Source organism: Microcaecilia unicolor, chromosome 7, assembly GCF_901765095.1.
Source record: "Microcaecilia unicolor chromosome 7, aMicUni1.1, whole genome shotgun sequence".
In the NCBI taxonomy this organism is placed as follows: domain Eukaryota; kingdom Metazoa; phylum Chordata; class Amphibia; order Gymnophiona; family Siphonopidae; genus Microcaecilia; species Microcaecilia unicolor.
Genome location: NC_044037.1, coordinates 243,551,357 through 243,575,050, shown reverse-complemented (window position 1 = coordinate 243,575,050; position 23,694 = coordinate 243,551,357). Strand labels below are relative to the sequence as shown.

General features: G+C 47.4%; 1 protein-coding gene across 1 annotated transcript in view; it reads right to left on the bottom strand.

Moving 5' to 3' along the window:
- BAZ2B (bromodomain adjacent to zinc finger domain 2B) overlaps positions 1-23,694 on the bottom strand; it is a 914,692-nt gene that overhangs the window by 497,991 nt on the left and 393,007 nt on the right. Inside the window, exon 9 of the mRNA XM_030210692.1 lies at positions 12,346-12,744. Coding sequence (XP_030066552.1) covers positions 12,346-12,744 — 399 coding nt within the window. The remainder of the gene's footprint in view (positions 1-12,345; positions 12,745-23,694) is intronic.

Sequence of the window (23,694 nt, the reverse complement as noted above, 5' to 3'; positions counted from 1 at the left end):
GATTCCTTTTAATCTCATGATGACTCCACTAGCCAAGACCTTAAACACCCAAGCTTAACCCATTTATTTACGCTGATGACGTAACATTATACATCCCCTACAAACATGATCTGGCAGAAATTACCAATAAAATCAAGCTCAGCTTAAACATCATGAACTCATGGGCAAATGCATTCCAACTAAAACTCAACGCAGAAAAAAAACAATGTCTCATCATCTCATCGCAATACAATACATACAAAGCCACAAACATCGACACCCCAGGATACACCCTCCCAATCTCAGTCTGAAAATTCTCGGAGTAACTATCGACCGTAACCTATCACTAGAGACCCAAGCGAAATCTACTATAAAGAAAATGTTTCTCTCAATGTGGAAACTGAAACTTGTGAAACCATTCTTCCCGAGGGAAATATTTCGTAACCTGATACAGTCAATGGTACTAAGCCACGCAGACTACTGTAATGGAATCTATGCGGGATGCAAAGACCAAATCATAAAGAAACTTCAGACCGTCCAAAACACAGCAGCCAGGCTTATATTTGGAAAAGCGCGTTTTGACAGCGCCAAACCACTCCGAGAAAAACTGCATTGGTTACCAATCAAAGAACACATCACTTTCAAAATCTGCACGACTGTTCACAAAATTATCTATGGTGAGGCACCGGGATATATGACAGACTTCATAGACTTGCCAACTAGAAACACCACAAAATCTGCACGATCATACCTAAATCTCCACTACCCGAGCAACAAAGGACTCAAATACAAATCCACCTATGCATCCATTTTTTCATACTTAAGCGCACAACTGTGGAACGCACTGCCAAAAGCAGTAAAAACTACGCTCAACCACCTAAATTTCCGGAAAGCACTAAAGACAGAACTGTTCAAAAGAGCATAACCCACCGACCCAACATAAAATAACTAGACATCTGCGACACAATCCAGCTTATTTTCGAAAGAGAAAGATGCCCATATTTCGAACCAAATCGGGAGATAGGCGTCTTTCCCCCCGTGGGTGCCCAAATCGGTATAATCAAAAGCCGATTTTGGGCGGCTTCAACTGCAATCTGTCGCGGAAACGACCAAAGTTGACGGGGGCGTGTCAGAGGTGTGGCGAAGGTAGGACTGGGGCATGGTTATCGGCCGAGGAGAGATGGGTATCCTCGGCCAATAATCGAAAAAAGAAAGGCATTTTTAGCGCGAATTTGGGTCACTTTTTTTGGACCCTGTTTTTTCACGAACAAGTCCCCAAAAAGTGGCCCAACTGCCCAGATGACCACCGGAGGGAATCGGGGATGACCTCTCCTGACTCTCCCAGTGGTCACTAATCCCCTCCAACAAAAAAAAAAAACCACTTGAAAAACCTTTTTTGCCAGTCTCTATGCCAGCCTCAAATGCCATACCCACCTCCATGACAGCAGAATGTGTTCTATCCTGTGACAGCCTTTCCCTGGTTCTGACGTGCGTCTCGGGTGAGTGTCACACCTTTTCTGTTAGGTGCACTGCAGAGTCACATCAGCAATGCATTGTGGTGGGTGTAGGTATTGGGCTATGTGATTCCACTAGCTTGTGTTAAATGCTCACGATGTTGGTAGGTGGTAGGCTCTACTCCCATGGTGCTTTTCCTCCTGCCTACTGGGTCAGAGTGTGCCCTGTTTTGTTTCCGGTAGTCCATAAGGTAGTGGCCATTTTTGTAAGCCAGTTTTAGATCCATTTCATGTGTTAGCCACGTTACAGAACCTAGTTCTTACCTTGAATGTTGCTGAAAGAGGGCATTGTACAGCATTCTGCCAGCTCTAACCTACTGCTCATCTCAGTACCAGGGAGACTCGTTGCCAGTGGGGCACAACCTCTGATCTGCAGTTAACTGTGAGGAAACGTGCTTATTCCAATAAAGGACGTTTTCGGAGCGATTAGTCTTCAGGTGTCAACTGGTGTGCCAAGGTTATACAGCAGCAACAAGTCCTAGAGGCCTGCGTGTATGCAGGTCGCTGGAGCACTTTTAGTGGGTACCGCAGTGCACTTCAGGCAGGCGGACCCAGGCCCATCACCCTCTCACCTGTAACACTTGTGCTGGTAAATGGGAGGCCTATAAAACCCACTGTACCCACATGTAGGTGCCCCCTTCACCCCTAAGAGCTATGGTAGTGTTGTACATTTGTGGGTAGTGAGTTTTGGGGGACTGGGGTTAGGGGCTCTGCACCCGTGGTAAGGGAGCTATGCATGTGGGAGCAGTTTCTGAAGTCCACCGCACTGACCTCTAGGGTGCCCAGTTGGTGTCCTGGCATGTCAGGGGGGCCAGTGTACTACGAATCCTGGCCCCTCCCACGACCAAATGGCTTGGATTAGGACGTTTGTGAGCTGGGCATTTTTAGTTTCCATTATCGCTAAAAAAACAAACGCCCAGCGCACAAACGACTAAATCCATGGCATATTTGGTCCGTACAAACCGTATTTTCGAACCGAAAGATGGACGCCCATTTTTTTTTTTAAAATACGGTCTGGTCCTCCCCATCATGTACCCGTTTTCGAAAACAGTCGCCCATTGAGATGGGCGTTCGCTTTCGATTATGCCCCTCCGTGTAACCAAAAACCGTAATTGACATCACATGACTCTTCCTCCCCTCTCCCTAAGTCCCCCCCCCCCCCAACTGTACCTACCATATATGTACCTCATTCTATCACAATATCGTTTGAATTAATCTAAACCATGTATTTGTTCAGACCGGAATCGGCTAACGCTGTTTACGGTAATATGTAAGCCACATTGAGCCTGCAAAATGGTGGGAAAATGTGGGATAGAAATGTTACAAATAATAATAATAATAGTATTACACTCCAAGTGTTCTTACAACCTTCATTTGTATTTCAAACTCCTTGAATGTGGAACAAGCACCGCAATATTTCTTTCCAATAGTCTTGTACCAAAGGACAATGCCAGAACATGTGGGCGAGCGTTGCTGTGCTGAATCCACATTTCCTTCACATAGGTGTGGATGTGAGGGTGGTGATGTGTACATACGTAAGGCAAATTTATACAGCATTTCGCTTTGGTCTATAAATAACACCTTCTTATGGATGTTTAATATGTGTTGTTCCAGCAGAGTCTCTGATAACGTGCAATTCAAGTCCATTGACCAGCATACTGCCAATCCGGTGTAGTCTATATTAAGTGTAGAGTCTTTTAAGTACTGGTGGTGGAAGGCCAATTTGGAATTCGTTGCTGTGCTCCAAGGTTTTCTCCAAGGTCTCAACAACATCCTCTGTGAAGTCTGCCCATTTGACTGAGGAGATATAATGCCGTAACTGTAGGTAAGCAAAATAATGTCCAACTGGACAGTAAAAAGGGGCCTGTGCTAGTGTCGTTTTTCATGTGTATGTTTTTCATGTGCGCTGAGGCCCCTTTTACCGCAGTGGGTAAAAGGCTGTCTTTTATTCTCAAAAAGAAATGGCTGTGCAGTAAGTGAACCACTTCCTGTGCGGCCATTTCAGGGGGGGGGAGCACTTACTGCCACCCATTGAGGTAGTGGTAAGGGCTCCCACACTAACATGGCAGTAACTGGGCAGCGTTCTCAAACAGTATATTGGAATGGTGTTTTATCAAATGAAGTAGAGTTCTGCTGCAGACTTCTATAAGGATCAATTGTTTTGCCTTTATTCTTTAATTCATATTTGACTCCACTCGCTGGAATTATCAAGAGCTGTGAGGTCTCTTGCCATTTGTATGTCAATGATGTTCAGTTATATATTGAGGTTGACAATAATCAGAATGAGGCTCTGAGCATTCTGAACAACTATTTTGCTCAGTTGTCAAATTGGTTTTGGAAAATGGAATTTAAACTGAAATTAAAATAAACCTAAAAAAATGTGGTTTACACGGGCCACAGTTCTCTAACAATAAAACCAGTATCGGATAGTATGACTGGATAAAATTTTTTATAAAAATTTAGGAGTCTGGCTTGATAATAAATTGGAATTTCATGATCAAATTCCTGCTATAGTGAAATCATCATTTGCTGAACCAAGGCTAGGCTACTAAAACAATGAAGATACATACCTGTAGCAGGTATTCTCCGAGGACAGCAGGCTGAGTAGTATCACTGATGGGTCGTCGTCCGCGACGGCCCAGGAGACCGGAGCTTAAAAGCTTAAAAAATTCCAGAAGAAGTGCGATGCCGCATGCGCGAGTGACTTCCCGCCCGCGACGCCCGTGCACTTCCCTCAGTTATATAAAAAGCAAACAAGAAAATAACAACTCCTACGGGGAGGAGGGTGGGCTGTGATACTACTCAGCCTGCTGTCCTCGGAGAATACCTGCTACAGGTATGTATCTTCATTTTCTCCGAGGACAAGCAGGCTGAGTAGTATCACTGATGGGGTATCCCTAGCACCCAGGCTCACTCAAAACAATGAACATTGGTCAATTGGGCCTCACAACAGCGATGACATAACTGAGATTGACCTGAAAACAAACACAACAAAGTGAGAGTGCAGCCTGGAACAGAACAGAAATGGGCCTAGGAGGGTGGAGTTGGATTCTAAACCCCAAACAGATTCTGTAACATCAACTGCCCAAACCGACTGTCGCGTCGGGTATCCTGCTGAAGGCAGTAGTGAGATGTGAATGTGTAGACTGATGACCACGTTGCAGCCTTGCAAATTTCTTCAATGGAGGTTGACTTTAAATGAGCCACTTACGCAGCCATAGCTCTAACATTGTGAGCCGTGACATAGCCCTTTAAAGTCAACCCAGCTTGGGCATAAGTGAAGGAAATGCAATCTGCTAGCCAATTGGATATGGTGCGTTTCCCGATCGCAACTCCCATCCTGTTGGGATCAAAAGAAACAAACAACTGGGCGGACTGTTGATAGGGCTTTGTCCGCTCCACGTAAAAGGCCAATGCTCTCTTACAGTCCAAGGTGTGCAACTTGTCCTCACCTGGGCGGGTATGTGGACGGGGAAAAAATATTGGCAAGACAATTGACTGGTTCAGATGGAACTCCGACACCACCTTCGGCAGGAACTTAGGGTGAGTGCGGAGGACTACTGTATTATGATGAAATTTTAAATAAGGAGCATGGATTACCAGGGCTTGGAGCTCACTGACCCTATGAGCTGAAGTAACAGCCACCAAGAAAATGACCTTCCAGGTCAAGTACTTCAGATGGCAGGAATTCAGTGGCTCAAAAGGAGGTTTCATCAGCTGGGTGAGAATGACGTTGAGATCCCATGACACTGGTGGAGGTTTGACAGGGGGCTTTGACAAAAGCAAACCTCTCATGAAACGAACAACTAAATGCTGTCCAGAGATAGGCTGACCTTCCACACGTTGATGGTAAGCACTGATTGCGCTAAGATGAACTCTTACGGAGTTGGTCTTAAGACCAGACTCTGATAAGTGCAGAAGGTATTCAAGCAGGGTCTGTGTAGGACAAGAGAAAGGCTCTAGGGCCTTGCTGTCACACCATTTGAAAGAGTAAGTCCTTTTCGTGGAATCTTTCCTGGAAGCAGGCAAAACTCGGGAGACACCCTCTGAAAGGAAGAGGAAACTTCTAAGTTCCCAACATCCAGGTCGTGAAAGCCAGAGACTGGAGGTTGGGATGTAGAAGCGACCCCTCATTCTGAGTGTCGGAAAACACTCCAATCTCCACGGTTCGTCAGAGGACAAGTCCAGAAGAAGAGGGAACCAGGTCTGACGGGGCCAGAAAGGCGCTATCAGAATCATGGTTCCGCCATCTTGCAGAGTCTTCCCTACTAAGGGTATGGGAGGATACGCATATAGAAGACCTGTCCCCCAATGCAGGAGAAAAGCATCCGATGCTAGTCTGTCGTGGGCCTGAAGTCTGGAGCAGAACTGAGGGACCTTGTGATTGGTCTGAGTGGCAAAAAGATCCACCGAGGGGGTGCCCCATGCTCGGAAGATCTTGCGGACAACATTCATGTTGAGAGACCACTCGTGATGTTGCATGATCCTGCTCAACCTGTCTGCCAGACTGTTTTTTATGCCAGCCAGATACGCGGCTTGTAGAAACATGTTGAAGCGCCCAAAGCCACATCCTGACGGCTTCCTGACATAGAGGGCGAGATCCTGTGCCCCCCTGCTTGTTGGAGTAATACATTGCAACCTGATTGTCTGTCTGAATTTGGATAATCTGCTTGGACAGCCGATCTCTGAAAGCCTTTAGAGCATTCCAGATCGCTCGTAACTCCAGAACGTTGATCTGAAGACCTGATTTCTGGATGGACCAAGCTCCTTGAGTGTGCAGCCCATTGACATGAGCTCCCCACCCCAGGAGGGATGTATCCGTCGTCAGCACCTTTTGTGGCTGAGGAATTTGGAATTGATGTCCCAATGTCAGATTGGTGCGAATGGTCCACCGTAGGGAATTGCAAAAATCGGTGGAAAGATGAATGCCATCCTCTAGATCCCCCGTAGCCTGACACCACTGGGAAGCTAGGGCCCATTGAGCTGGTCTCATGTGTAGGTGTGCCATGGGAATCACATGAACTGTGGAGGCCATGTGACCGAGAAGTCTCAACATCTGCCGAGCTGTGACCTATTGAGATGTTCGAGCTGAGGAGACTAGTGACAGAAGATTGTCTGCCCTTACGTGGGGAAGATAAGCTCGAGCCATCCGTGTGTCCAACAGAGCTCCTATAAATTCCAGTTTCTGCACTGGGACAAGATGGAACTTGAGATAATTTATTACAAACCCCAGTAGCTCGAGCAGGTGAATAGTCATGCGCATGGATTGTAGGGCACTTGCTTCTGAGGTGTTCTTCACCAGCCAATCATCGAGACAAGGAAACACATGCACTCCCAGTCTGCGTAGCGATGCTGCGACAACTGCCAAGCACTTTGTAAAGACCCTGGACACAGATGCTACACCAAAAGGCAGTATGCAGTACTGAAAGAGCTGGGTCCCCAGACGGAATCGAAGGTACTTTCTGTGAGCTGGAAGCACCGAGATGTGAGTATAGGCGTCCTTTAAGTCCAGAGAGCATAGCTAATCATTTTCCTGAATCATTGGAAGAAGGGTGCCTAGGGAAAGCATCCTGAACTTTTCTCGAACCAGATATTTGTTCAGGGCCCTGAGGTCTAGGATGGGACGCATCCCCCGTTTTCTTTTCCACAAGGAAGTTCCTGGAATAGAATCCCAGCCCTTCTTGCCCGGGTGGTACGGGCTCGACCGCATTGGTGCTGAGAAGGGCGGAGAGTTCCTCTGCAAGTATCTGCCTGTGTTGGAAGCTGTAGGACTGAGCTCCTGGTGGGCAATTTGGAGGTTTTGTTTCCAGATTGAGAGCGTACCCGAACCCACCTGTCGAAGGTTATGAGAGGCCACCTTTGGTGAAAAAATATTAACCTCCCCCCAACAGGTAGATCGTACGGCACGGGTACTTTTACCTCGGCTATGCTGCTCTGGAGCCAGTCAAAAACTCATTCCCGGTTTTTGCTGGGGAGCCGGAGAGGCTTTTGGTGCACACCGCTGACGGGAGCGGACCTGCTGGGAATGAGCCTGAACAGGCTGTCGAGAGGCAGGAGTGTACCTACGCCTGTTATAGGAATAGGGAGCATTCCTCTTCCCTCCAAAATACCTCCTAGAGGAGGAGGTAGTAGCAGAAGGCATCCGGCGGGAGATAGAATCCATAGCATCGTGATGCTTCTTGAGGGTATCAACCATATCCTCAATCTTCTCTCCAAAAAGGTTATCCCCCCGGCACGGAACATCCACCATTCGCTGCTGGGTCTTCTGACCAGGTCCGAGACACGCAGCCATGAGAGCCTGCGCATCACGATACCCTGAGCAGCTACTTGGGATGCGGCATCAAAAGTGTCGTAAGCTCCCCTGGCCAGGAATTTGCGACACGCCTTCTGTTGTCTGACCACCTGGTGAAAAGGTTCAGCGAGCTCAGGAGGAAGAGAGTCAACTAAACTGGACAGTTGCTTCACCAAGTTCCATAAGTGAATGCTCGTGTAGAGCTGGTATGTCAATTTTGGCAGCGAGCATTGCAGCCTGATACGTATGCCTCCCAAAAGAATCCAAGGTCCTAGACTCTCTGCCAGGGGGCGCCGAAGCATAGTCCCTAGTACTCTTGGATCTTCTGAGAGCAGAGTCCACCACCATAGAATCATGAGGAAGCTGGGCCTTCACCATCACATCACCATGGACTCTGTACTGGGACTTGGACTTCTTGTTGACAACTGAATTAGACAGAGGACGAGACCAATTCCGCAACATCACTTCCCTGAGTGTATTGTGCAGGGGGCCACTGTAATCTCTGTAGGTGGAGAAGGATAGTTCAGGACCTCGAACATCTCAGCCCTGGGCTCATCCACAGCCTCCATGGGAAATGGAATGTCCTTAGACATTTCCCGCACAAAAGATGAAAAAGTAAGACTCTCAGGAGGAGATTGTCTGACTTCAATAGGCGGAGTAGGATCAGAAGGAAGCCCCTGGGAATCATCCTCCGAAAAATACCTGGGGTCTTCCTCCTCTTCCCATGAACGCTTCTCCTCGGTGTCAGACAAAAGCTCACGAAGAGCAGCCCGAACCCAATCCTATCTCGACTTGGAGGATCGACGTCCTCATGGGGGGTGTCAAGGAGTGAACCCCTGCCTGGACTCTGGCGAAGCTTCCTCCACCGATGTCAAGGGGGAGTCAACCCGGGTGGTAACCTGCTCTGGTGCTGCAAGCGGTACCAAGGGCGGGGACCTCCTCACAGGGGATGGGCCAGGCAACGTCTCAGCAGTAGGTGTGGGAGGCGCAAGCACCTCAGGCACCGAAGCAGAACGACGGAGCCATGCATCCAGAAGATCTGGAAGAAGGGCCCGGAGACGTTCATCGATAGCTTCCATCGGGAAAGGCTGTGGAGCCGGTACAGGAGTCGGTGCCAGAATCTGTTGGGGCTCGAGAGCTGGTACTGGGCTGCCTGATGACCTACGCATCGGCACCTCCTGGATGGAGGGTGAGCGATCCTCCCGGCGTCGACGCTTCTCGGGTGCCGACTCCCTCGGCTCCACGGAGCTCTCAGTACCGTATCTTGAAGGAGATCGATGGCGATGCTTCTTCGCCTTCGCTCGACGCCCGTCATCGACACTCCTCGGTACCGATGAGGAGGACATGGAATCCTCACGCCTCCTCGGAGCCGGGTCTGACGAAGGTCGGTCCCGGGGGGCCTGCATAGCAGGAGGTCTCGAGACGGGCGGAGACTCGCTCGATGCCTCACTGCTCCCAGCTGTAAAAGGTCTTTCGGCAGCCATTACCTTATCTCTCGATGCTGTTTCCCTCGACGTCGACACCCTCAGTACCGATGCTGAAGGACCGGGCCGATCTGAGAAAAGCTTCTCGCGCTGAGCCTCTTGAGTCACCTGGGTCCTTTTCTTCATGAACTTACACAACTTGCAAGCAGCTGGAAGATGATCGGGCCCGAGTCACTGGATACACCACACGTGAGGGTCAGTACACGAGATGGCCCGGTTATAGCAAGAACAGCACTTGAAGCCACTGGGAGGCCTCGAGGACATGGACGGAAAAATAGCGTCCGCGAAATCAAAGGACTCGATGGTGTCTCCTGAAAAAAGGCACAAAAAGGGAAAAGGAAACGCAGCCAAGCGGCCTAAGGGCAGCCACAAGCGAAAAAGAAAGGAAACTTGGAAAAGGGACAAAAATAAGAAAACTAAAGAAACTAAGATTTTTTTTTTAATTTTAATTAAAAGAACGAGGAATAAAAGAAAAAAGAAAGAAAGAGAAAAAACGCGTAAACGCGACTCACAGTCTCCTGGACGATGAAGAGCACAAGAAAAAACCCAACTCTTTCAATCACGGAAAAAAGAGAACTGAGGAAAGCGCGTGGACATCACGGGCGGGAAGTCACTCGCGCATGCGCGGTGCATTGTCCCCGTGCGCGTCACGCTTCTTCTGGAGGTTTTTAAGCTCTTAAGCTCCGGTCTCCTGGGCCGTCGTGGACAATGACCCATCAGTGATACTACTCAGCCTGCTTGTCCTCGGAGAAAAGTAAGCTACACTGGCCCATGCATTTCGTGATACTGAGATTATTGTAATACTGTGTATTGTGGTTTACTCAAATATCAGATGGAGAGACTGCAGCTTGTAATGAATACAGGGGCTAAAAGAGAAGAAATCTTTTGATCCTGTAACCCAAGTTTCAAAAGAGCTACACTGGCTGCCTATTAAATATCGGGTACAACTTAAAATTTGTTTATTTGGAGGGGCATAATCGAAAAGGACGCCCAAATTTTCCTGAGGACGTCCTCGCAGGACGTCCCGGCGAAGGGGCGGGGAAACCCATATTATCCAAACGAGATGGGCGTCCATCTTTCATTTCGATAATACGGACGGGGACGCCCAAATCGCGAAATTTAGGTCGACCTTAGAGATGGTCGTCCCCGATTTTCGGTGATAATAGAAACCGATGACACCCATCTCAGAAACGACCAAATCCAAGCCCTTTGGTCGTGGGAAGAGCCAGCATTCGTAGTGCACTGGTCCCCCTCACATGCCAAGACACCAACCGGGCACTCTAGGGGGCACTACAGTGGACTTCAGAAATTGCTCCCAGGTGCATAGCTCCCTTACCTTGTGTGCTGAGCACCCCCCCCAAACCCACTCCCCACAACTGTACACCACTACCATAGCTCTTATGGGTGAAGGGGGGCACCTACATGTGGGTACAGTGGGCTTCTGGTGGATTTTGAAGGGCTCACATTTACCACCACAAGTGTAACAGGTGGGGGGGCCTGGGTCTGCCTGCCAGAAGTGCACTGCACCCACTAAAACTGCTCCAGGGACCTACATACTGCTGTCATGGAGCTAGGTATGATATTTGAGGCTGGCATAGAGGCTGGAAAAAATATTTAAAAACATTTTTTTGAGAGTGGGAGGGGGTTAGTGACCACTAGGTGAGTAAGGGGAGGTCATCCCCGATTCCCTCCGGTGGTCATCTGGTTATTTAGGGCACATTTTTGTGGCTGGGTCGTAAGAAAAAAAGGACCAGGTAAATTCATCCAAGTGTTCGTCAGGGACGCCCTTCTTTTTTCCATTATCGCTCGAGGACGGCCATGTGTTAAGCACGCCCCAGTCCCACCTTCGCTATGCCTCCAATACGCCCCTGTGAACTTTGGTCGTCCCCGCGACGGAAAGCAGTTCAGGACGCCCAAAATAGGCTTTCGCCAATTTGGGCGACCCTGTGAGGATGCCCATCTCGCGATTTGTGTCGAAAGATGGGCGCCCTTCTCTTTTGAAAATAAGCCTGTTGGTGTTTTACTCTTAACATTGTGAGGGACCAGTTTATTTAAAAGAACTACGGGTACCCTATGAACCCTTCAGATCACTACGTTCATTTCAACAGCATTTTCTTCAGTTGCCAAGCAAAATTAGATTAGTATCTACCCCAAAGGACTGTTGCCTACATTCCACTGGGATCTGGGCTTACAACATTCCTGGGAATGGCCTACTTATTGTTGCTGCACCAGGCTATAAAGTCACTCATCTGAATTGGTCTTAAATGGATGATAAGCAAGAGGCCTTGTGATCTGTGTTCTAGGCACTGCAAGCACCAATTATGAGTATTTGCACCAGATATGGTCTTGCCTCAACACGCACACTTTTTAAAGACACCGTGTGAATTGTTTAAAAAAAAAAAACCAATTGAAACACATGGCTGACGTGAAATTAAATGATTAAATTTTGCAAGGAAAAATAATCTAAGCCAAGTCACCCAGGACCTAAAAACAGTGATAACAGGTGGTGCACACAAAAAAAAAAAAAAAACTATAAAAGTGATAAAAACCTAACTAGGGAATTTTAAAAGTTAAAGAGGCAACCCACATGCAAGAACAAAATTCTTGAAATAACTCATTTATCAGTTTAATATCCCATATTAGCAAATGACTGCAGTATTTAAATTACCTTTAAAAGAGTATGTCCATATGGCTCCAAAGAAATAGAACTGAGTTGGCCCCATCAGACACAGCGTGAGAAGTGGCACAAATGCACAATCAAGCTCGTTTTCAGTATATATTCAAAGCTAGAGGTGAAATTTCCCACATGGACTCCACTGGATAACATCATCCATTTGTGAGGACAATGCATCTTGTTTGTCCTCAGAGAAACTTGTTTATCTGATAAACAACACTAAGTACAAGCCATCACAGATATACATGTTAAGATATACATGTTCACAAACACTTAAATACAGAGATGTAAATACAGAGGTGAGGTTGAAGCTCAGTATGATTGTTCATAGAGAAATGGATACCATTATAAAACAATAACCTTGTAAAAACAATTTAAGCATTTCAAACAATTTCTACTCACCCGTTTTGATCTCAGATCACTGGTTGAAGGGTTAGACTCTTCAGAGGTATTTTTATTCCCTGCTTTGGGTACATCTGGAGAAGGAACTATGGGTTTCGGATAAGCTTCCTTTGTGGCTTGATTTACCAAAGACATAGGTTTCGCATTGGATACTAATCCGGTAGACTGTATTACACTTGTGTGTTTGTTCACAGATTCCTCCGTGGCCTGAGAGCTTTGGAAACTAAAAGGAAGCTGCTGTGACAAAACCTGAGTCTGCTTCTGCTGGGACTGGAATGATGAGTGAGTCTGGGGATCAGAAACAAGAGGTATCTGCTGGTGTGTTAGTTTTTCCTGGGACATCTCAGATCTTTTCCGCCCATCCATTTTTTTTAGGTCTGTTATACTATGCATTAGCACCTGTAAATTATAACACAAGGAATTTCAATAGTTTATATGCAATTGTAATATAAGCACATATCTAAGGCCTGTTTTTATTGTTCAGTTCTCAAATGAAATCTATACACGAATGCATATTAATAACCTGGCATTGAGGAACTAATTAATTTCTAAGTACAGATCTTCTGTCTAATTATTACAGTTATGTTCTACGTACAACATTCACTACTATGTCACAATCCCCAAAAGTCATATTAGAAAACATACCCTTCCTCTGAGCAAGGCACTGATTTTTTAGTATGTAAACAGTTCATGTTCTGGATTACTTTATACATAGTAACACTTAGATCTGGATCACTTTATACATTGTAACATTTAACATTAAAAAGGAGCCATAGAGATCGATGCTGCTGGTGCTGAAGTCAATGATCCAGCCTGTGAGAAGTCAAAAAAGTTGCTCTCCAAGCCAATCACATCCATTGAGTTCTCACCTGCATTTTTAACAGAGATCACAATCAGAGGGGGCATGATCTGGCCCAAGGCACCAATTGTGCGGGTCCATGACAGAAATCATATGTCTACATTTGATGCACCTTTTAAAGCCACTGGGGGTCTTCTGAGACATCAAAAAAAGAATCTCAGCTAAATTAAATTCCTCAATTTTGAGCTGAGAAAAAGGGGCAGTGATCAAACTGAGGCCAGGGCTGTAGCCCAATCATGCAGCCTCACCTGAAAAAAAGCAAAAAAAAAACTTGAAAAGCTGAAAAACTCTAATAAAATACGAGGAATTGAGGAAAGAGGTAAACTGAAGAAAAAATACTGAAAAATAAAACAAAAAACCCACACAGGAAGGCACAAGACAAGTCTTAAACGTAATGTGAGGGAGAGAACACAAGAATACATCCTCCCAGCTCCTTGGAAAAACTAAGACTGGAGGACCTGCGCTCGTGTGTCGGGCAGGAAGGCACCAATGCATGCGCAGCAGGACGCTGCTAGAATCTTCTACTTCATTCGCTAGTCTGTGTCTGCACCGGGTTCCACTGGATGATGTCACCCAGATATGAGAATATGAAGTCCTCTTGTCCTTGGAGGAAAGGGTGACAGCAGCAGAAAAAGAAACAGGTGGGATGGTAATGGAAAGAAAATGAAAGAGTAAAGGAGAGAAAGCATGGGATGGGAGGAGAAAAAAAACCTGGAGGAGTAGTGTCCAGTTAAACATAATATTGAATGGAAGAAAAAAAACAGGATATAGTAACAGAAGGTGAGGTTGAGAGATCAAAAAGGCCAGAAGAATAGGAGAAAGATGACAACCTCTACTTAGAAAAAACCATTAAGATATAGCTAGAAGGAAAAACAAAATCACTTCATATAGATCTGCCATTGATGAATAAGTACCTCAAAGGACTGATATCAACAAAAACAATGAGAAAAAATCCAAAACATGAAAATGAAGCATGCTGGATTAAGATGTTAAATTTATTTGCTCCAGAAATTAATTGAAACTAGCAGTAGAAATACAAAATCTGCAGGGATATGAAGAAAACAGAAAAGACAGCCAGCAAAATAAAACATGTAGAGAGGAGTTATCAGAATGTGCTACCACTGCGACCAGTTATTTTACCATTAACTCATGCAATTTTAACAACATCTTATTTTATGCAATGAGACCTAGGCCTAAAGCGTCTCTCTGTAATAATAAGTCCTCAGGCGGAACTTCCTGTTACAGAGAGAAGCTTCGGGTCGGATGAGAAGTAGCACTGTTTTTACTGCAGCAGTAAGAGGCAGGGAGGAGCGCACAGAGGAGAGGGGGGCTGCTGGAGTGCAAGTGCCAGGAGAGGTTTTGGCCTAGAATCTGCTACCTGCCAGATAATGGGAATCTTTTTAAAACTCCCAAGGTACTACTATGGTAATACAGCGGGAACGGTTCCTGCGGTAATACCATGGGAGTTTTAAAAAGATTCCCATTATTGCAACTACCCTCACTCGCCTGTCCACCTGCTTCAGTGGGCCCTCTCTGGGTAGTGGTTTAGTGACCTCTTTGGGGGCAGGAAAGAACTCCAGTCTTTCCTGTCCGCTGCCGCTGCTCTTGCCAGTGCCGCTGCTTCTTCAAAATGTCCACCAAGACTTTAAGCGTTTAGTTATAGAACTGCCCCCTAAATGATTAAAAACAAACAAAAGCTAAGTGAGATGCCACCATCAGTGTCTGAGAAATTTTGGTACCTATCAAAAAGATAATCCTATATAATATTTCTCACCACCAACGTTCTAAAGTAGCTGCCTGTGTCCGTGGCTCCTGGAGTTGCTGAGCTAGGTTCCGTAGCCAGGCTGACGTCACTCACAGCTGATTCCCAGGCAGGGGGAGGAGTAGGGAAACATGCGGAGCAACTTGCTCCGCGTGTTTCCCTACTCCTCCCCCTGCCTGGGAATCAGCTGTGAGTGCGCCGCTCAAACACCCCCTCGGCGCATCACCCAAGCCCCCCCCCCCGCCAAAACACATCAACACCCCCCCCCCCCCGAAGCACATCAACCCCCTCGCCACCCATAGCTGCCACTGGTAACGCTGTCCGGCCGCTGCTGCTTCTCCTGTTAAGCAGCAGCAGCTGCTACAAAAAAGAAAAAAAAGCCATAAATGTTTTTAAACATCAAGCGCGACACCGCACACAGCCATTGGCTGTCAGCTCTGCAGCCACTCCTCCTCTCGCCTCCACGTCACTGCCCCTGGAGTAAGACCCCGGAGGAGCGCAGAGACGTGAGAAGACAGAGGAGGAATGGCTGCAGAGCTGACAGCCAATGGCTGTGTGCGGTGTCGCGCTTGATGTTTAAAAACATTTATGGCTTTTTTTCTTTTTGTACCGGCCACTGCTGCTCAACAGGAGAAGCAGCAGCGGCCAGACAGCATTACCAATGGCAGCTGTGGGTGGTGAGGGGGTTTGATGCGCTGGGGGGGTGGGGGGGTCGCTGGACATGGGTGGCTGGAGGGGAGGCAGGGGGAGAGGAGGGTCGCTGGACATGGATGGCTGGAGGGGGGGGCAGGGGAGAGGGAGGTGGGGAGGGGGTCCTGAGACCAGAGAGGTGGGGGTGGGGAGGAGGGCCCTGTGAGAGGGGGGGCACACACTCACTGTCTCTCACATACACTCTCTCTGACACACACACACAGTCTCACACACACAGACACTATCTCTCACACACACACTCTGTCTCTCTCTCATTCTCTCTCTGACACACACACTCCATCTCTCATACACACTCTCTCTCATACACACTCCAAGGAAAACCTTGCTAGCGCCCGTTTCATTTCTGTCAGAAATGGGCCTTTTTCACTAGTTGTTTACAAAGGAGGCAAATTTGAAAAGGATTTCTATGAATAAACTTGTATTTATCTATGGAAAACTGGCCTTTAAAAATGACTTTCCTGCATGGAAACGGGCCAAAATTGAGCTGGGCCAGGACAAGGCAGCAGAAGTATACATCAAGGTTTCATTTTAAAACACTGGAATCATGAACCTAAGAAAGACTCTTGAGAAATTTATATGAGGACCCTGTAGAGCACAAACAAGAAGCAAAATAGCTACCCAGCACAGAGGAGAATTTGGAAAAAAGCAAACATTAAAACAACTGAATGGCCTCAAGCAACAACAAAAGAGATGAAAACCAGGCTAAGGACAGCCCCAAACAGAAAGAGCTCACACCTAGATGGCTAGTAACAGAAATAACGCTTCTCCTTCCAAAGGGAGACTCATGTCCCTCAAAAACCACAGACTTGTGTACCTATGAGCTGTTCATTGCAATAGATGCTGACATATGATCTTATCAATTCTAATAGCATCACAGTGGTAGAACAAAAGGGCAATAAAACAGGGTCATATGAAATGAAAGACCAGCTAATGCTGAATAAAACCATCATGGTCAGCTGTAAGATAAGCAGAATGGATTTAGCAGAAATCTCAGCACAGAGTGGATTTACCATAAGAAGGCTTTAATAAGACATTTCACGAAATAAAGAAGGAAGGGAAAATTAGGTTCTTACCATGATAATTTTCTTTCCTTTAGTTATAGCAGATGAAGCCATTACGTATGGGTTGTGTCCATCAACCAGCAGGGGGAGATAGAGAGCACTCAACTTTTCTCAGTGCCTCATGGCCAGCTAGCTCCACTGCCTCTTCAGTATTTGAAGCTTCCAAAGCAGTATGGCAAACCGCAATGGGAATAACATGAACTTTTCTCACAGCGAACGATGGCCCCTTAACAAGGGCATGAACTCAAAAAAGGAGGGAATGAACTCATCCTCCTGGAGGGAATAAACTCATCCTCCCAAAACATGAACTGGAGGGAATGAACTCATCCTCCTATAACTGTAACAAGAATCCTGAAGACTGTTTTCCGACTCCCCAAGGAAGGAATATAACTTCAGGAAACAAGAACAGCACCTAAAATCAGAATCACTGCAATACAGACAATCATACAGAGAGGGCTCATGGCTTCATCTGCTATGACTAAAGGAAAGAAAATTATCATGGTAAGAACCTAATTTTCCCTTCCTTGTCATCAAGCAGAAGAAGCCATTACGTATGGGATGTAACAAAGCAATCCCTAAATAGGGTGGGAACAAGCCACACCACGCGCTAGCACCTGTGCTCCAAAACGTGCATCCCTCCTGGCAGCCACATCCAGCCTGTAATGTGGGGCGAAAGAGAGCTTAGAAGCCCATGTTGCAGCACTGCAAATCTCAAGTTAGTGCTCCAGTTTCCGCCCAGGAAGAGGAAATCGCTCTTCTGGAATGTGCCTTAAAGGCTTCAGGCAGAGCCCGGCCAGACAGCAGATATGCTGAAAAGATAGCTTCTTTGAGCCAACGGGCAATAGTGGCTTTAGACGCTGAAGACCCTCTGCGAGGACCTGCAAACAGCACAAAAAGATGATCAGAGGTCCTGAAAGAATTTGTAATTCGCATTTACTGCAACAGAGTCCTGTGCACATCCAAAAGGTGCAACTGCCCAAATGAACCTGGAAACTCCTCCTCAACAAAGGAGGGAAGAAAAAACAGGCTGGTTTAGGTGAAACGCTGAAACCACCTTAGGCATGAAGGAAGGCACGGTCCAAACTGTGACCCCTGACTCTGAGAATTGCAGAAAAGGGTCTCTACAGGACAGCGCCTGGAGCTCTGACACCTGTCTCGCCAAGGTAATGGCCACTAAAAAGTCGGCCTTCAGTGTCAAATCTTTCTCTGAAGCACGCCGAAGTGGTTCAAAGGGAGCCCCCTGAAGGGCCTTCAATACTAACCCCAGGTTCCAAGCTGGACAAGGTGCCCGCACGGGAGGATGGAACCAAAGCACCCCTCTAAGAAACCGTGCCACATCTGGATGAGCAGCTAAGGACACGCCTTCAACCTTGCCACGCAAGGAGGCCAATGCTGCCACTTGCACCCACAGGGAATTATTGGCCAAGCCTTTGTGTACACCATCTTGCAAAAAGTCCAGAATCGGCGAGACAGGAGCTCGCAACGGAGAAAGCGCTCTTGAAACACACCAGACTTCAAACTGGCGCCAAATCCTGGCATAAGCCATGGAAGTGGAGCGCTTACAGGCCTGCAGGAGAGTGGAAATTACCTTATTTGAGTAGCCTTTATCTTTCAATTGCGCCCTCTCAATCGCCATGCCAGAAGACCAAAGCAGCAGACGTCCTCCATGGCCACCGGACCCTGTGACAACAGGTGCGGAACCGGAGGTAACGGAAAGGGAGCCTCCAACAGCATCTGTCGGAGGTCCGCATACCAAGGCCTCCTGGGCCAATCCGGGGCGATGAGCACCACTTCTCCTGGATGCAGCCGAATCCGCAGGAGCACTCGCCCTATCAAGGGCCACGGAGGGAAGACATACAGCAAGCCCAGGGGCCAGGGTTGAGCCAAGGCATCCAACCCGGCAGAGCGAGGATCCCTCCGTCTGCTGAAGAAGCACGGGACTTTGGCATTGGAACTGGTCGCCATAAGATCCATCACTGGCTTGCTCCATTTGGCACATATATGCAGGAATACATCCGTCTGCTAGTTCCCACTCCGCTGGATCGATCTGATGCCTGCTTAGTCGGCTTGCACGTTGCTCTGACCTGCAATGTGAGCTGCTGACAGGGACTGTAGATGCAGCTCGGCCCAGTGGCAAATTTGTTCGGCCTGCGCAGCTAGAGCTCTGCACTGAGTGCCGCCTTGTCGATTTATGTAGGCCACCGCTGTCATGTTGTCCGACATCACTCGGACAGCCAATCCTTCCAGGGTCACTTGAAAGGCCAGAAGAGCCAGAAACACCGCTTTCAACTCCAGGCAGTTGATAGACCACTCTGACTCGTCGGGCGTCCACAGACCCTGGGCATGCTTCCCCTGGCAATGTGCGCCCCAACCCTTCAGGCTGGCATCTGTCACCACTAGGCACCAATCGGGGAGCGCCAGCGGCATTCCCTGCCGCAACATGCTGTCCGAGAGCCACCACTCCATACTGAGGCAGGCCGCAGGGAGCCAAGAAAGTCTGCACTGATAGTCCTGAGATACTGGAGACCATCGTTGAAGTAGAGAATACTGTAGAGGTCTCAGGTGCGCTCTCGCCCATGGCACCACTTCCAAGGTGGCCGTCATCGATCCCAACAGCTGGACAATGTCCCAAGCTTGCGGGCGGGGCATCCTCAGGAGCAGACGGACCTGATTCTGAAGCTTGCACCGCCTTTGCTCGGGAAGAAACACATAGCCCGAGGCTGTGTCAAACCTGGCCCCCAAATATTCTAGAGATTGCGAGGAGGGGTCAGGTAACTTTTGGCCATATTGACGACCCAGCCCAGAGATTGAAGGACTGAAACCACTCTGGCTGTAGCTAGATGACTCTCTTTTTCTGAGTCTGCTCTGATGAGCCAGTCGTCTAGGTACGGGTGAACCCGGATACCCTCTCACCTGAGAAAGGCAGCTACTACCACCATTACCTTGGAGAAGGTTCAGGGAGCTGTGGCGAGGCCAAAAGGCAAGGCCCGAAACTGGAAATGTTTTCGCAAAACTGCAAACCGCAGAAACTTCTGGTGCGGGGGCCAAATTGGTATGTGCAAGTAAGCTTCTTTCAGGTCCAGAGACGTGAGAAACTCTCCTGGCTGTACCGCCGCAATAACGGAGCGCAGGGTTTCCATGTGAAAATGCCGCACTCTTAAGGACTTGTTTAGCTCTTTTAAGTCCAGGATCAGGCGAAAAGACCCGCCTTTTCGTGGCACCACAAAGTAAATGGAGTAGCGGCCTAGACCTTGTTCGGCGGGAGGCACCGGGGTCACAGCCCCTATCTGGCACAGACTGTGCAGAGTCTCCACAACCGCCGCCCGTTTGGGGCAGAACCGCATTGGGACTCCACAAACACGTCTCTCCCCGGGGCATTGAATTCTATTCGGTATCCGTCTCTGATCAGGTCCAAGATCCACTGATCTGCGGAGATTTTGGCCCACTCCTCGAAAAAGAGGGAAAGTCTTCCTCCGATGACAGGAAACGAGGAGGGGGCCGGCACACCATCATTGAGAGGGTCGCCCCTGAACTCCAGGCCTTGAACCAGCAGCTGCGGAACGTTTGTCCGAGCGAAAGGAGTTTCTCTGCTGAAAGCGGGCACGCGAAGTGAACCCAGCAGCACGCCCCGGGCGGTACCTTCTACCTTCACGGAAACGAGGTCTGTAAGAGGAGCGGACCGCCTGACCCTTAGAGGAAGGCTTCGGCCTATCTTCGGGCAAGCGCTGAGGTTTGGAATCCCCCAGGCCTTTAACAATGTTTTCCAGCTCCTCACCAAACAGGAGAAAGCCATGAAAGGGCAACTTCACCAACCTTTGCTTAGAGGCCATGTCCGCCGCCCAATGTCGAAGCCAAAGAGTGCGGCGAGCCACCACCGCTACAGCCATTTGCTTAGCCAAAACTCTGACCATATCATAAAGGGCGTCAGCCAAAAAGGACAAGGCCGACTCCATCTGCGGAGCCACTTCAGATAAGGTCTCTGCTCCATCACCGGGCTGTTCCACTGCCTGCTGTAACCAAGCCAGGCAGGCTCTAGCAGCATAACAACTGCATGCAGATGCCCGAACAGTGAGACCTGCCAAATCAAAGGACCGCTTCAGAGCTGAATCAAGCCTGTGGTCTTGAATATCCTTCAGGGCAACACCTCCTTCAACAGGGAGGGTAGTTCTCTTTGTCACAGCCGTGACCAGGGCATCCACTTTAGGCATTGCAAAGCGAGCCAAATGTTCCTCACTCAGAGGGTATAATTGCCCCATAGCCCTGGCAGCCTTCAAAGGTCCCTCAGGGTCAGCCCATTGAGCCGAAATAAGCTCTTGGATGGAGTCATGCAAAGGAAAGGCTCGAGCAGGCTTTCTGGTACTAGCCATCCTAGGATTAACCGAGGAGGCTGTGCCACTCCCAGGATCTTCAATCGAGAGGGATTGTAAGGCATCTGAAATAAACGCTGGCAGCTCCTCGCGGTGGAAAATCCTCACCGCAGACTGATCATCAAGCTCCTGTGGCAATTCTGCACCCGACTCTGGCTCCTCAGCCCAAGAAGTTCTGCCAGACCCCTCAGAATCCTCATAGCCCGACCACGGGGGGGAAAAGAGGGGTGCGCCACACTCAGAAGGGGAATTAGCCCTTCTGCGTTTATCAGGAGGATAAGAAACAGGCAAAGCCAACTCCAAAAGGCCAGGATCCACCTGGGGGGCAGGCGGAGGGTCCGAAGATCCCTGTGGAAGAGCTCTTTTAAGCTTGTATGCCCTATGCAGCTTTAAAACAAAATCAGGGGAGAAAACCGCTCCCTGACTGCCTGGATCCTGCCCAGGGCTATCAGCTCTATTATTAGCCTCACTCAGAGGACCCCCCCCCCCTGGATTCAGGGCTCTCCGTCGCAACGGAGGCCGCGCCATGTGGGAAATCCAAAATGGCGTCCGCTGCCAGCTCAGAACGCAAAAGATCGCCACTCGCCATGCTCGGCCCGGCTCTACCGTCTGTACAGCACGAATTACAGAGTCCCGCTGCTGATTTGCGCTTGCCACATTTAGAACAGTGCTTTACAGTCTCCGCAGCCATCGCCGAAAACGGCGGTAAAATTAAAAAATGGCGGTTCGCACCAAAAACGTCCCGATCGCGGGCCCACCCTGGAGGAGTCAGAAACACTCTTACCTCACTAGACCGAGTATCACAGCTCCAGTCCTGCAGAAGAATCTGAAGAAAAAAAACCTCTTTTCCAAGATCGCTTTTTTTTTTTTTTTTAACGAAGTGAGGAGGGCAGAGGCAAAAGAGGTAAATAAAAACACTCCGGAGGCTTAGATAAGTGGGAAAGGCAGGGAAAGGCGAACCAATGTGCCTGCATCCACTGAGTGGGAAAGGACAGGGAAAGGGCTGACCTCTGTGTCTTCAAAGTGAAGCTGCTATAGCTTCTATCACCCCGGCTAACAACTGGCAAGCCAGGAGCCACCCCCAGGCAGATTTTTGATGGAGCTCGAAGAAGCTGCAGCCACCCTGCTTGGGGAGATAGAGAATACTAAAGAGGCAGTGGAGCTAGCTGGCCATGAGGCACTGAGAAAAGTTGAGTGCTCTCTATCTCCCCCTGTTGGTTGATGGACACAACCCATACATAATAGCTTCATCTGCTTGATGACAAGGAATGGCCCTTATAGAAATAGACCGTAAATACAGAACTACAATAACAGGACTCCAGACATCATAGCTTCAACAAAACCAAATAGGCAAAAAGTGTTAAAGCATATAGGCAAATGTTTAAAACAGGCTTATGTTCTAAAACTTGCACAAGGCTAGCATTCTGAAAAATAGAAGGAATGATTGAGAAACCATTGGTACATGCATGGAAGGAAACAAGAGTCTATAGAACAAGAGACAAAACTCTTTACAGAATCCTATCAGTAAGCAAGGAAAAACAAGTGGCAAATGCAAAAATACAGCAAGAAATATAAAATCTTGCTTCATTAATGGTCAAACTGAAATAGGGGGATGGCTAAGGAGAGGTGAATTAAACCTAAAGATGAGAAATTGGTAACTGTAGCATAACACAGTAAAATATTAACAATATGTTTCACAGAAAGCATAGAAAATGGACAAATACAATTCTGTAAAACAGAACTGTAAACAGTTACAGATCTATATGATGGCATTTTTTTTTTGTTTGGACTATTATTTAAGCATTTGAAAAATGATGTTATCACTTACAATTATTGCAAAATACAGCTGCAAAGGTTATTTTATGTAAATCCTAATTTGAAAGAGCAACACTACTCTTGAAACAGCTCCTTTGCCTGCCATCGATAGCCCGTGTTGAATTCAAGCATCTGTGTCATGCCTTTAAACTTCTTTATGGAGACTGTAATCTTATCTTACAATTTTTTTAATTTCTAGTTGTTCTATACACATTAATAAATCTGAACTTCTATTGGTTTCATCAATTTGTTTGTCCTCAACACGTAAAAAAAACCTGTTTAGTACAGTAACTCCAAGTTTATAGAACATGCTACCAGTTAATATTAAAGATGAGAAGGATTATTAGATATTTCACAAACTTCTAAAAATGTTTTTTTACTAAATACCTTTGACCTGATTTTTAATAGTAATTTTATATTAGGTTTTTAAAATTACATTTGAAGTATTGATTTATTATCTTTACATAATTTACAATTATATTATATTATGTTTATGAATCACTAGATTCGTGATTGTAAACCATCTAGATGTATGGGCAATGACAGTATAAATACATTTTATTATTGTCTGCTGTGACATGCTGATGCCAGAAGGCCTATATAGAAAGTTATAATAAGGTAGCATGGCTTGCCCATTGAAAACTTTGAAGTGAATATTCAAAACGATTTAACTGGCCAACTCTGCTGCTGATATTCAGCAGCACTTAACCAGACAACACCACTGAATATCAGCTTTGACTTCCATGACAGTCAAAGCAGGGGTGTAGCCAGACA